Source organism: Copadichromis virginalis, linkage group LG23 (genome assembly GCF_057382275.1).
Source record: "Copadichromis virginalis isolate Kocher_CV1m ecotype Utaka linkage group LG23, C_Virginalis_male_GT1.1, whole genome shotgun sequence".
In the NCBI taxonomy this organism is placed as follows: Eukaryota; Metazoa; Chordata; class Actinopteri; order Cichliformes; family Cichlidae; genus Copadichromis; species Copadichromis virginalis.
The window spans coordinates 52,252,383-52,266,152 of NC_140639.1; the positions used below are offsets into that span (position 1 = coordinate 52,252,383).

Consider the following 13,770-nt stretch of genomic DNA (forward strand, 5'->3'; position numbering starts at 1 on the left):
CACCTCTCCATCGAGTGTCCATCACATTACCATGACATTAACATATTTTTTTCCTTCTGGTAAAAATAGCACTTTTACATTAGTTACAATGATGCAGTAACAAAGTACACATATTAAAATCTTTTGTTTGATGTTATTTGTTGAGCTGTTTGAAAAGATGTGCTTCAAATGACCTTAAAATGTAAATGCATGTATGCTTTTTTCAGTAGCTTCTGAGGTAGCACAACATCGACACCTTTTCTTATTACTGAGCAAATATCGGGATGTCGTCGGCTGGAGCACAACATGAAAACCTAACTCAGTATTGTGTATTTATCTGTCAGATTTAACTACTCATTTCCTGAAGGTGCCAGAAAGCGTTCCAGATTGTTTTTCCCATTTTAAGCCTTCACATTTCAAAAGCAGTATAAATGCACAACACAATGATGTAAACATGAAATGTAATTTCAGAGGAATCATATGCACAAATATTCAAAACTGCCTGAGGAGACATAATCATGTTCCAGTCTGTCTGTTTTTATACTTCTTCTGGTGAGCGATTGGAAGTTTATGCCACTTGCTTCCTCATGGAGAGGAAAACCTTTCCAGTATCTGACTTCATTGGACTGTCCGGTTGTGTATTTTTCAGCTATGAATCTTCAGAAAGTCCTGGTGAAAGCAACCAACCTGATCGCATCTTTTGAGGTCCTGGGTGGCAATGTGACAGCTATCTTTAGCTGGGATATATCTATGACTTCATCCCACCAGCAGCTAACTGGTTACCAGGTTACCTGGGCAGAAGTCATCCCAACTAACCGCAACTACAATGTCAAGCTGCCTCGCACCCTGATCTCCCAGTCCCAGATCCTACCGCCGGTCAGTGAAGTGACTTTACTAAACTATACAATGTGGAAAATTAAATCTGAAAAGTGATGTTTTTAAAATACATGCATTGCTTGGTATGGCAAAATCCACCTTATTGCAAAACATCAAAGCCCTGAGCATGACTGAGAGATGCTCCAGATGAGAGAGTTCCAGTGTGCCTCGACTGCTGGTTATATGTACAAATGTACAAATAAAGAACCACGATGAGCATCTAAGTTTTTAACCTGTAAAAGTGACTCAACTCATACTGGGCCTAAAGGTCGTCACCAGCTTTTCTAAAGTCTGTGAGAGATGCATAACGACATCTGTCTATTACTATTAAACCAGCAATAGAGAAAAGGCACAGTGAAGGGAACTCATCACTGCTGGAACTGAAGCAGGAAAAGGCAAAAAAAGTCCCTCAGTCACCTTCCATTTGCTTACGGTCGCCCTCTTGTCCGTCACCACGTCAGACGAAGAACTACAGAGCTCTGCTTCATCGGTTTGCCTTGTTAAGGTTCAAAATATTGGGGATGGAAACAAGAGAAAAACCACAATAACAACACTGGTCCGGCCGGGTTGAGTCAAACGATGATTTTAATGATCACACGCATGGGAGATGGACACTGATGCAGACAGCCTCAGATCTCAAAATGGTGGAGCATTGCTCAAACTCTTATAGCCTCTGGTGCCTCCACCTTATCATACAAAGCCTAAACATTCACATGCTCTCTCTCACACAGCGCCTGAGCTACGACCTTGGCTCCCTGTTTATCTGCTCCTGCTGAAATGGGGCAGAAAACTCCAGCATGTTCTCTTCTAATCAGACAAATTAGATTTCTTATAACTCAGCAGTATAATGCATCATAAAACAATATCATTCATTCACAACAAGTCAGCAGTTTAATGTAATGCAAATCAGTTTAACTAATGTAATAGTTATCAGCTTCTTCTAATTCAGGAGAATAATGCAAACTAAAACTACATAATAATTCACAATCTTTAATTAGGGGTATAACATGGCATAAAATAATATTATAATCTAACAATTCCCCCTGATGAGGTCATTAGAATAATGACCTCACAAACACCCTTCAATTCAGTGTGGCCGGGTTCATCTCTTCTCACTCCTGAGGTCCTTTGTCCCCCTGAGGGGCGAACCATATGTGGGATGACCTCTGTGTTTGCGCAGTTCAGATGCAAGAAAAACTATGATTCCAACAGTAGCAGGTCCAGATGACACTCTCTCCTTGTCTCCCACTGCTTTCAGCCTTTATTCTATTGCTGCAGCTACCAGTGTCGTCCAGTTGGGTGATCCTCTGCTCTTCATTCTTCAACCTTAGGGGTTAGACAACCCTTCAGTCGTAACACAGATCAGGGGATTATTCTGCCCCGATTTCAAACAACGATCTGTGTATTCTCCAGAAAAGGAACAGGAAGGTGTCCCCTTTTTGCCCAAAAGCCTCTCGAACTTCGTTGGTCTGGTGTTCCCGGATTTCCGCCAACCCCTTCATGGTTATTGCTGTGTTTATGGGATCCATCCTTTTGTGGTGACTAGCTGGAGCCCAAACGCCATGACCCTTGGACCCAGTTGATGTCTCGGCAGTCACTGTGTCTGTCTCTGCTACGGAGGATCCTCGCATCTCTGTGACCTCGTCTGGTGTCTGTTCCTTTCTCTGTAAGAGACAGAAAACCAAAACACCTCTCTTCCTAACCCTAATAATCTAATGTTGTTATCTACTGACCTTCTAGTGATTCAAAATTGGTCTAAAACATTCAGAATGTCCCAGGGACTTATTCTAATCATATCTTATGTGTGTGTAAGCATGTTTGCATTTAGCCCTCTGCACTCAAGGCGTTTCCTACACTTTATCAGTCCGGACAGTCACGCCGAACGTAATGAGTAATGATTAAACATGAAAGTGATAGTTTATGCTTTTTCACTGATTCTCTAAAAGGTCCGTCTTCTCGGACCGCTATTAGCTTAAGCTTTACCATTCCTAAATTATTAAAGACACAAATGAAGTTATAAAATGTTCAAATAATCCTGGTTTGATGTTAAAGCTCAACCTTCCCCCCCTTTTTTGACACATCCCCATGTGTCAAATCAACAGAGCTAGAACATTCAAAAAAAGTTAGGCAGCTACAAAGTTTCCCAGACTCTTAAGGTGATCCGCGTGTAACGTTCTGACTCAGGTATTTAATATTTTAATAAATGTCGTTTAATTAACTGCCACTATTTAAACTAACCTTAAAGACATAATTGAAGAAAAGATCACAAAGAATAACATGATATCAGTGTTTTGTAAGCGTGTGCGGCCTTCTATGCTCGAAGCCTTTCCCCTCAATAGATCAGTCAGACATTCGCGCTGACTGTAGCTTTTAACCCTTATTAACTTGAGCACAACTCTACAATGAGCAACAAGTTGCAATATGTATAAAAATGATCATGGTTACACCTGCAATGAAAAATTATATCATTATCCTAACACCTGTAAATGGAAGATTCATCAGAGGTTATAACCATCACAGGAACACAGATGTTAGTATAAGGTCAAAAGCTTCAATAAATGATCATCGATGCAATGCTTGTTGCATGATTCTCATACAATAATAATGCTGACATTGAAATAACAGTAAAACACCCCCTTTTTCTCCCCTTCCTGACCACAGCAGGGGGATCTTAGTTTTGAATCAGCCATGAATCCAGCTCACCTGATTCATCAGTGAGCTCCACCATCACTGGCGTCTGACAGGGTGGTGCTGCATACTCTTCCTTTAATATCACTATTTTCAACCTGTTAATGAGAGTGTTTAAACCTGAAGTCGACTACGTCCACAACAAGTCAATACAGCTGTAAATGTGGCCAATCATCAATCTATTACCAATCAATAACAACAGATAACTTCTATTTTATGCATGCTTTTAATCAACCACTCACCCAGAGGATCTCCAATCCCAGGAAATTCCTTCTCCTCCTTTAATGAGTCTGTCCTCCTTCCATGCCCTGGTAACTGGTCCATCCAGAGCCATATGATCTCAAATATACATACAACAAGCCAAACCACACCTTGGTCACACCAACCCTTTTCTGCCCCGAAGATGTCCAATGCCATCCTAGTATGGACTGTCAAAAGTGGCTTTAACGCTGACTGTTCTGACAATCCATTTTATAACGTTCCTGGTCAGATTTGCCAATCTCTGCACCAGAGTTTTAAACGTTTCGCCATTTTCATTAGGTTTTATTTTTTATTTAGTTTCGACTCCAGATTTTCAATTTTTTGCCAGTTGTAATTAGTTTTTACCAATTCTTTGCTAGTTTAGTTTAGTTTTTATTTTCTGAAAATCCTTAGTTTCAGTTTAGTTTTATTTGTGTTTTGCAAAAATTAAGTGTAACAAAATCCCAGTTCCATCATATCAGTCATGCTCTTCTGGTTATCCTTGGGTGTTGAGACTAATCACTATTAACTCTTGCCGCACCGAGTGGTCCTAATTTTGGTTGAAGTCAATTGATAACCTTTTGAAGGCGATTGTTTCACACCTTTATTTAGATGTCCCAGTCCTGTTATCTCGGGATACATCACGCTGCCTTATCTGGGGTTAGCTGTTTTCTTGGGATGCGAGTTAAGTGGGTGAGCTCTAAAAAGAGGGGGAGTGTCCTCCCCCTGATGAGGTCTTCTAGGTAAGCTAGGTTAACCTTCTTGTGTGAGCTTTTCAAGTGCACTTTTAAGGTTTGTGGGATTTTTTTGTTTTATAAATGTCCCTCATAACCCCCTGATGGCCCAGTAATTCATTTTTGCGCACTGTAGTACACATTTAGTTTTTTGCTTGTAGCTCTCATACTCTACTTGCCACTCCTCTAAGTCCTGATGTTTCTTAGAGAGGGCAACAGTACCTTTAAAATTATATCACATGTGTGGGGGTGTGGCCTTGCCAATTGTTTTTCCCACCTTTTCAAAATGGCTGGCGTGCCCACAAGCACATTTTATGGAAGAGAGAAAGGTAAGCTTGATATTTACATTTAAAATGTTTTGTTAAACTCAGATTTTATTTTATTCAAAAAATAAACATCTAGTAAATAATTTCAGGGGTCTTTAAGAATTAGGCTCATTTACTTTCACAGGGAACATGACTAATTTATTAATGTGTGCTCTACACATTGGGACTTTATATTTATATTTATTTCACTTTTTCCTAATACCCAACTTTTGACCAAGGCGGAGAGAATTCTTAACACAATTATTAAGGGAGATTCAAACATAGATTTTTCAAAATATGAGAGGGTCAGGACCCACTAAAAGCCACACAAAGATTATCGAGATGCAGTGGCAGATGTAATAGAGAAAGACACAGGGCCACCTGAAATCTGTCGTCCTATCTGGTGCAAAACCAACATGTAGTAGAATCTGGAATTTTGATTTTGAGTTAAAACTAAAATATGGGTAAAATGCAGAAATCTTTTCCAGTAAAGTAAAAAATAAGAGTCGCAATTATAGTTGAATCCATAACACCTAATTGTTTCTACGAGATCACGTCGTTGCTGAAAGTTATCAGTGATCTCAATGTGTGAAAAGAACTCACAGTATCTGGGGTTTAAGCTCCTCTTAGCTGAGAAACCTGGGACAAACATGTGAACAAGACCTGAATAATACCAGTAATGAAGACTTCTCTCCAAAGATCAATAAAAGGGAAGCCCCAATCTGATGAGAGTCTAGCAAAATATGGTTCACTCCACTTGCCTGAAATGGTTAGCAGTCCAAGGCATTTCAGTTGTAGAATGATTGGGTACAACAATGAAACAGATGTGAGATGAGGGGAGTGCCAAATGTTCCTTTGTGTCTCCAAATAAAATCAGTACTTCCTCAGATATCCTAAATAAATTGACTTTTGTGAAATAGAAAGTTCAGTGCCATCACTTATTCCTAAACCAATAGTTTACAGCTAGTGAAGTGTCAGTGACTTCTGGGTTGGTCCCTGATCTTCATCTTATGAGATTGTTATTTTAATAACACTTGATTCATTTAAAAGAAAAAAGAAAAAAAAAGTAAAAAGAAAAAACGAAAACATTTCTCCCTGTTTTTTTCTTCTCTGGGTCTCAGGAGGACATTATGTCCCTCTCCACTACAAGACTCTTGTCATGTCTACAAAACAGTCATATTAAAATCATCCTCAATTCTATTCTGGCGCTGTCTCCCGACTTTTCCTGACCTGATTCTGCGCGTGGACGGAGCAGCAACACAGACGACTCGACTAACGTACTACCTTAATTTCACTACAGCAGGGCACGCACACATCAATGCAACCAAACACATTTTGCTATAAATCTAGTTAATTTTAGTTAGTTTTGTGAACATTCAGTACAGTTTTAGTTAGTTTTCCTTTTTGTTTTGATTTTATTACCGTTAACGCAAATTTTTCCACTTCTAGTTTTCGTTATTTCATTTGTTGTCTTTAATAATAATAATCTCCTCTGCACCCTTGAATAAACACCATTAACATGATCAACCTTTTGCTGCTTGTTATTTCACCATCTTATTGAATCAAATACTTCATGCTTATGTGGTTTACGACATTATATTTATCTAAATCTCCACTTTGTGTCTAAATGTTTGAAGAATTTTTGAGGGTCAAATTTTGAGAATTTGACCCTAAGTGAAAGTTATGGCGTTATCACCCCCTTTGGGGATTACCTTTTTCCAGTTTTGATGATATTCCTCCCCGTTCTTTATCTTTTTTTTTTTTGCAAGTACCCCTCCTCGGTGGCGAGAAACTGTTGGTGTGATCAAGCGGGTGCTGTAAAAACAAAAGCTCAGGACAGAACAGTCACCAGTCATGTACTTCATTCAAAATTAACAAATATCAAGCTTCATATTGATCCTCTGAGTGTAATGGTACGTTCTAATTTGCACTTCTCAAACCTAAAAACAATATTTTCTTTATTTTACTCTTGTTCTTGTGCAGCACCACCCCTCAGCACATGCCCCTGTTATTTTATCTTACTTTTAAAATGTTGACTACTTCAAGAAAGCGCCCAAAAGACGGGGACCAGTGTTTATCATTACATATCTCCATTTTGAGTGTGGCTGTCTATCATTCCCCTCTTATTCATAGACCTCGGTGGAGGGTTTTTTGTTTGTTTTTTCTTTATTTCTCTAAAATTAATTCACTCTCTACATTGACCCACTATGGTTAATAATAACATGCTCAGTCATGAGTGGGATCAAACCTTTTCTTCACTTTAGCATTTAACATTCCCCACCATATAATATGATACATTAATCGAAACACAGCTACTAAAACACAATTTCCTTAATGCAAACATCAGTAGCTCAAAATTAGCAACCAAAGGGTTAAGTCTGCAGTTCACACTGCTGTGAAGCTACAGCTCTTTAGTCTCTGTCATTCTTCTGTTCTTGCAGACAAAACAAAGCAAAACAAAACATCCACCCTTCTTTTACAGGCTGGGTGAATTGTCTGTGGACATTTAATAATCCTAAAGTCGGCACCGTTTTTGTCTCAGTATCAAGTCAGTTAAAACTTTTAGTCGTCAGTCCGTCACAGTCCAGTCACATGCATACATTCACACACATTCATACCAGAAGTTGCTGATAATGGAGTCTCACGCGCAGCCTATTCGAGGCTCCATCACCAGCAAGATGACGTCATCATTTTAAAGGAAACAGCTCCTTGTTTGTTTTTCCTTCTTTGGACTGGATTGACTCGGTGCAATCCTTTTAGGCTTCAGGATCAGTGTCCCATATAAGTGAATTTTCTCCCAAGCTCATTATAATCATGGAGAAAAAATACTTTGCGACTGTTTTCAATAAGAATATTTTATAGCGCTTTAAAGTTCAATCTCTCAGGTCTGGATTAAAGAGCTGATTTGTTAAATCAGGAACTCACAAAATACCAAAATACCACCACCGGTGGATCACACCTCTCAGATGTTCTTATCTCAGTGCACTGTAACAAAAGCAAAAACAAACGTAAACAATAAAACACTCATATAATAACAGATACTGGGGCCCATTACAAACATGTCCAAAGTTCAAACCATCTTTCTCTCTCTTAGAGAAAGAGAACAATCCAAACCTCACTGATAGAATCAACCTAGTGTCAAACAAAACCCAAAAATCAACCAGAACTTCACACACTATATTGTGTAGGCATACAGTTACCATAACTCCTTTTTTTTTTTTTGAAGTTAAGTTGTTGTCCTGCAACCCAGAGGGTTTATTTGTTATTAGTGGATAAACTTCATTATTTAACGGCGGATGTATGTTAAGTTTCACTGCTTTCAACTTGCTGGAAAATCTTCACGTGTTTATGGGTGTAAGCTGTTTCTTCATTGCGTGTATGTGCGTTTGTAGGTGGGCTAATTTAACGTTTTTTCTCAAACGAGGCATTTCTCTAGCACGTGCCTCTCTCTCACATTTCTCTGCTTGTGTGTGTTTTTGTTTCACCTTTTTGTTGTGATGCTCCGGAAGCCTTCCCAACCTCCACAAGTCTGTTGGCCCCAATTTTATGTGTTAAAACTTCTCTTAATTTCTCCTTTAATTCTCTGCTAGCTGCTGTCTTTTCCACAGCTGCTGATTCTTGCTGAGTTTGGTTTCCATTACTATAATTTTGCTTCGGCTGCCGTGCTTGTGGGGGCAGTTGGTCCAGCCCCATAGCCACCTGTATCAACACACTGAGAGATTTATTTAATATCATTTTCATCACTGTTAAATAGACTAGCAGGCAAGACGCCCACCTTTGCACTGCAGACTACATGCCAGTCTCCCAACACACTCCTCTCTGAGTTTCAGCTTTAAAACCCAACCTCATTCACACCCTAGTCATTCAAAACCTTATTTGTAGTATCATAATCAGCAAAATCAGCGTTTTAATTACAGGCATGTATCATTGTTTGCAAATCAAAATTATAAAACTCAAAAACACGCTAAACAGCAACAAAAGTCCTCTGTGCGTGTCACCGCTCATTTGCATGTTCACACACCGTCTAAAAATAGCTCGCAGCGCTGCAGTGTGCTGTCGTCACACACAGGGTCACACAAAGCTCAGACAAAACTCTTTTATTTTATATTACAAAGACGTCTTATATTTACAATCACTGACAGGCCTGACAGATTCAGCACCTAACAAATTTCGACAAATTTAAGTTAACGGGTCCAACCGAAGAAAGCTTCACTTTTTTGTAATCAATTAACCAGTATCTGTTTCCTCCAGAACAGCCTATGGCCTGATTTCTAAAGTCCCTAACTCAATTTAACTGTGTCCAAACAAGCACATGACACCGTTTTAAACGATGAGGAGACTCGGTAACTCCTAGCTTATTTCAGGATGCCCTGTACCCCACAGATAAGCCAAACTGAACTAACCCTGTTCGCCGACAGGTCAAAGCCGCGCGTCCACGACCAGGAGGGGGCATAACCCCCGGGCTATGTGCTTCTTAGCATCTTCCAGTGCCGTCCTATAATAATTTTCACCTAACCGATTTTTGACAAATTTTACCATGCCAATTAAACAGTATCTGTTTCCTCCAGAACAGTTTCTGTCCTAATTTCCCTACCAAACTACCTGAGCCTTCAGCTCAATATCCAGGGACTCAAACCCAACATTATATCTGTTTCCTCCAGAACAGTTTCATATTTCTTCAACTTCATTAAACATTCTTAAGCAACTTTAACTGCATAACACACGGTGATTCTCATCAAAATCAAAACAGACACTCTACCAGTAATTTCAGTGAGTAGACTTTAATTTAGTCATATCCAATTTGGCACACTTTGGAAATAATTCAACAGGTAGTGCCTTACCTTTAGATAAGCCGGCTTTTGTCCACTCACATCAGACCACTGGCTCGTGCCTGTCCGTTCGACAACCTCGGACCGTCCAAACTTTTAAATTCCACCCCAATACCACAGGACGAGCCCCCAAGCTGTTATGGTTCAAAATATTGGGGATGGAAACAAGAGAAAAACCACAATAACAACACTGGTCCGGCCGGGTTGAGTCAAACGATGATTTTAATGATCACACGCGTGGGAGATGGACACTGATGCAGACAGCCTCAGATCTCAAAATGGTGGAGCATTGCTCAAACTTTTATAGCCTCTGGTGCCCCCACCTTATCATACAAAGCCTAAACATTCACATGCTTTCTCTCACACAGCGCCTAAGCTACGACCTTGGCTCCCTGTTTATCTGCTCCTGCTGAGTTGGGGCAGAAAACTCCAGCACACTCTGTTCTCTTCTACTCAGACAAATTAGATTTCTTATAACTCAGCAGTATAATGCATCATAAAACAATATCATTCATTCACAACAAGTCAGCAGTTTAATGTAATGCAAATCAGTTTAACTAATGCAATAGTTATCAGCTTCTTCTAATTCAGGAGAATAATGCAAACTAAAACTACATAATAATTCACAATCTTTAATTAGGGGTCTAACATGGCATAAAATAATATTATAATCTAACAGCCTCCAGGCAATCCAAGAAACCCAAACACTCTCAACATCATGGCGAATGCCGAATACCCTCAGTTATGAAGTAACTCTGGCCACTCGCCACCTCCGTGAAATTCAACAAGATCACCCACCAGCAAAGCTCACAGCTCCACTCACGTTGCTCTGAAACAGGCCCACAGACCGGGCAAGTTAGTCGAAAAGCCGCCCGACTCAGAAGCCGTGCCATTCCAGCGCTTCCGAAAGGTCTCCCAAATATCCTTCCATTACAGATTCAAACTGGACCGTAGCCTGGTGTCAGCTGCTTCTACCACCAGCATTCGAAGCTAACCTCACACATCCAAATGTCTGTCCGAAGTCTTCTTCCATGCTGAAGCAAAACTGTACCTCCAACAGCAAAAGCTACTGTGTATCTTGTAGCTCCTCCCACCCATCAGTGCCAGGTAGCAGGGGCAAGCTCAGTTCTGTGCACCTGCCTCCATTTGTCTGTGTTAGACAAGGGATGCCAGCTTTGATGTTTTCTATGCCTCCTTCAGGAGCAATTAAAGAAGCAAGTTTGTCACTGGGATGCCAGGTTCTTCTCTATCCGTCATTCACAAAAACCAGTAGGCTTTTCTACCACCAGTTCTCTGCATCTATCTATCATTTGCAAAAAAAAAAAAAAAAAAGAGGGGGCACTGGTTTGCCAGTTTCCCTTCTCTCTATCCCACTGGGATGCTGGTTTTTCCGCATTGATCCTTCATATACAAAGCAGCAGTGGACCCTTCAGCAGTGAACTGGGATGCCAGCTTCTTTCTCTATCCCTCAGTCGCAGAATGCAGCAACAAGCTTCTCTGCAGGAAACCCTTCTGCCTTCTGGAGATCAGCTCTGTGCATCTTTCTATCGTTTCCAAAAAACAAGTTTTCATTCGCAAAATGCAGAAGCAATGTTCTGTAGAACTGGCCAGTCTCCCTGCATCCGGCCTTCAGATGCTAATCAGCAGCGATTCCTTTCTGTACGACGGCAGGTTCCCTGTGTCTATCCCTTACGTACTAATGCAGCAGAAAGTTAGCCAGGTTCTCTCTTCCCTAACATTCTTTCCCAAAATGCAGCAGCTCACTTCTCCAGCACTAGATTGGCAGCTTCTGCCATCTATCATTTGAGCTACAGTTCAGAGTCGAGCCACATCACTACCTGACTGAGGTTTCCCCTCATTCATCTATCAGGTTCTTACATTGTCCATAATTTCCTTTGATCTCTTCTCCTCCAATTCCTAATTTTCTGAGCTCATCCGCCCCACTCTTTGGCATCCTCAGCCACCGTATTGAGGCCATGGGCTACTTATCTCCGCTAGCCTGTCTACCAGTTCTATTACTGGTCTCTGACCTTTGTAACGCGCAGTTATTACTGGTTCTAGAGGATGCCTCCTTTGGGGATCTGCCAGGCTGGGAGCTGCTTTCACACGTGAAATGAGAAATTGATCACATTAAATGTAAAAAAGCAACAAAAATCACCGTCTGCTGATATCGATTTCTTTGTGTCTTAGTTTTGTGATAGTACAGTGAAATACTTGGCTTTCTCTTTTCTAGTTTAAATGCAAGTTCAAAATTATTTTCTTCTGTGGGCAAATCTCAGGGGCCCTGAGCTGAAAGCTGGTTCAGTCGTCCTGCACTTTCACACAACATGAGTGTTTCACACTTTGTCCCGTACGTTTCCTTGACTTGTTGTCTCCTCTCTTTCAGGATGGTAATGTTCTAGTGGTGTCAGGCCTACGCCCTGCTAGTTTGTACAGGCTGGAGGTACAGGCCATCACAACGGAGGGTGAAGGTCCTACAACCAGGAGAACCTTCCAGACCCCTGGATACCAAAGCACCTTACTGCACAGTAAGAGGTTAAAACAATCAAAAGGAAAACACTCATAGAAAAATCTTTTGTTTGGACATTTTGGTAAAAGCACAATTACATTTTAAAATCAGTGTATTCTGAGCCTGCATCACACAGTGCAAATGTCTGATATTGGCCAAAAAGTCACACCATACTTTATCATATTTTTAGCTTGACTGGTGATGCACAACATATTTCCTTTTAAGTGTCCTACATGGTCAGTAAGTGAAGACAAATGTAAAAAGGCAAAAATACTTGAAATAAAAAAATGGTGTTGAAAATAAAAGCAAAGCCAAGGTTCCTGATATATCTGGAAGTCCAACCATGTGTATATGTTGTCACTGGGAAGTAGCAAAGCCTGATTGAATAACGTCATGGCTAAAGTGCCAAACACACCCTCATTATGCTGTATTTTCATCCTCTGTAGTCACCAGCTGTAGGTGTTTGCCTCACTCCTACTGATAGGCTCTGGAGTTTGAATAAAAATGCCCAAAGCTGCAGGAAGGTGTCTTATAAATGAATATAACAGAGAAACAGAGATATAATGAGTGTGCCTGCCATCGGGGTTTAAGCTTTAGTAGCAGCATCCAGTCACAAAGCACAACAGTGGAGCTTCAGTTAATAGTTAGCCTGAGCCAAGCTAGCTGTCTGACACTTCCTGTGCTCATACAGGACAGTAATAACTCACCACTGTTATAAACTCGACCCTCACTTTGATGTTGATCAGCAGCCTGCACAAGACTAGAAAAAGCTCGCTTTAATTTGCCTTACAAGTTAAATATTTGTATCCACGAACGCCTGAAACTGTATTTTCTATGAGCAGACTAGTCTTTGGGAGTCTTCGCTGCAGGGGAGAAACAACACCTTGTTCTGTATTGGCAACGTTGTGCTATTATAAGTTACGTGTCCTTTTTTGAAACCAGAACCAAAACTTTATGTTAACATTAAAATATATATGCTTGCATTCAGGATCAAGGCTGAGGAAGCATCCTGAGCAGCCAATCACTGACAGACACTGAGACCAGATGGCCTCATGACCCGAGCTCCCAAAACAATAAAGAAGAAGCCACAGAGCAGCGGTGCTAACTGACAAATGGCAGCTTGTCAGTTACAACAAGACAACAAGTGACAGCTGACAGACATGTGAATCCCTCCCTGCAGTGTCCCATAATGGACCGAAGCTTTACCAAACTTGACCCTCAAGTAAGCATGTATACAACATATTTCAGTAAAAGTATGGACACAACTTTCACCAACAGGAAGATAAACAAAAAGCTCTCTTTGTGTTTTCAGTTCTTTTTACTTCTGTTTGCTACAGTTATATGTAAAAAATAAATACAATAAAAGCATGAAATGGATTTAGTCGACAACGACATCAGAGATGCAAAAGATATATTAACACCACGAACGAGCACTGATAGTAAACTGGATCCTAAAAACTGGATCTTAAGGATTCGAGTTCAGGATTAGTTTACTGATGTGTACTAAGGTCTGATCAACAGTTTTGATACAATTGCATGTAATGATAGAAATTAATGTCAGTGTCACTGAGTGGTGCCATTAAGAGCTCTTGCAACTTATTTTCTAAAAA

At 40.4% G+C, this 13,770-nt stretch overlaps 1 protein-coding gene across 1 annotated transcript in view; it reads left to right on the forward strand.

Annotated features, from left to right (window-relative positions):
* The window catches only part of LOC146682241 (anosmin-1-like), a 36,717-nt gene extending 23,519 nt beyond the window's left edge, over positions 1-13,198 (forward strand). The window contains exons 12-14 of the mRNA XM_085448368.1: positions 629-855; positions 12,038-12,179; positions 13,149-13,198. Coding sequence (XP_085304494.1) covers positions 629-855; positions 12,038-12,179; positions 13,149-13,198 — 419 coding nt within the window. The remainder of the gene's footprint in view (positions 1-628; positions 856-12,037; positions 12,180-13,148) is intronic.
* Positions 13,199-13,770: the final 572 nt, after the last annotated feature.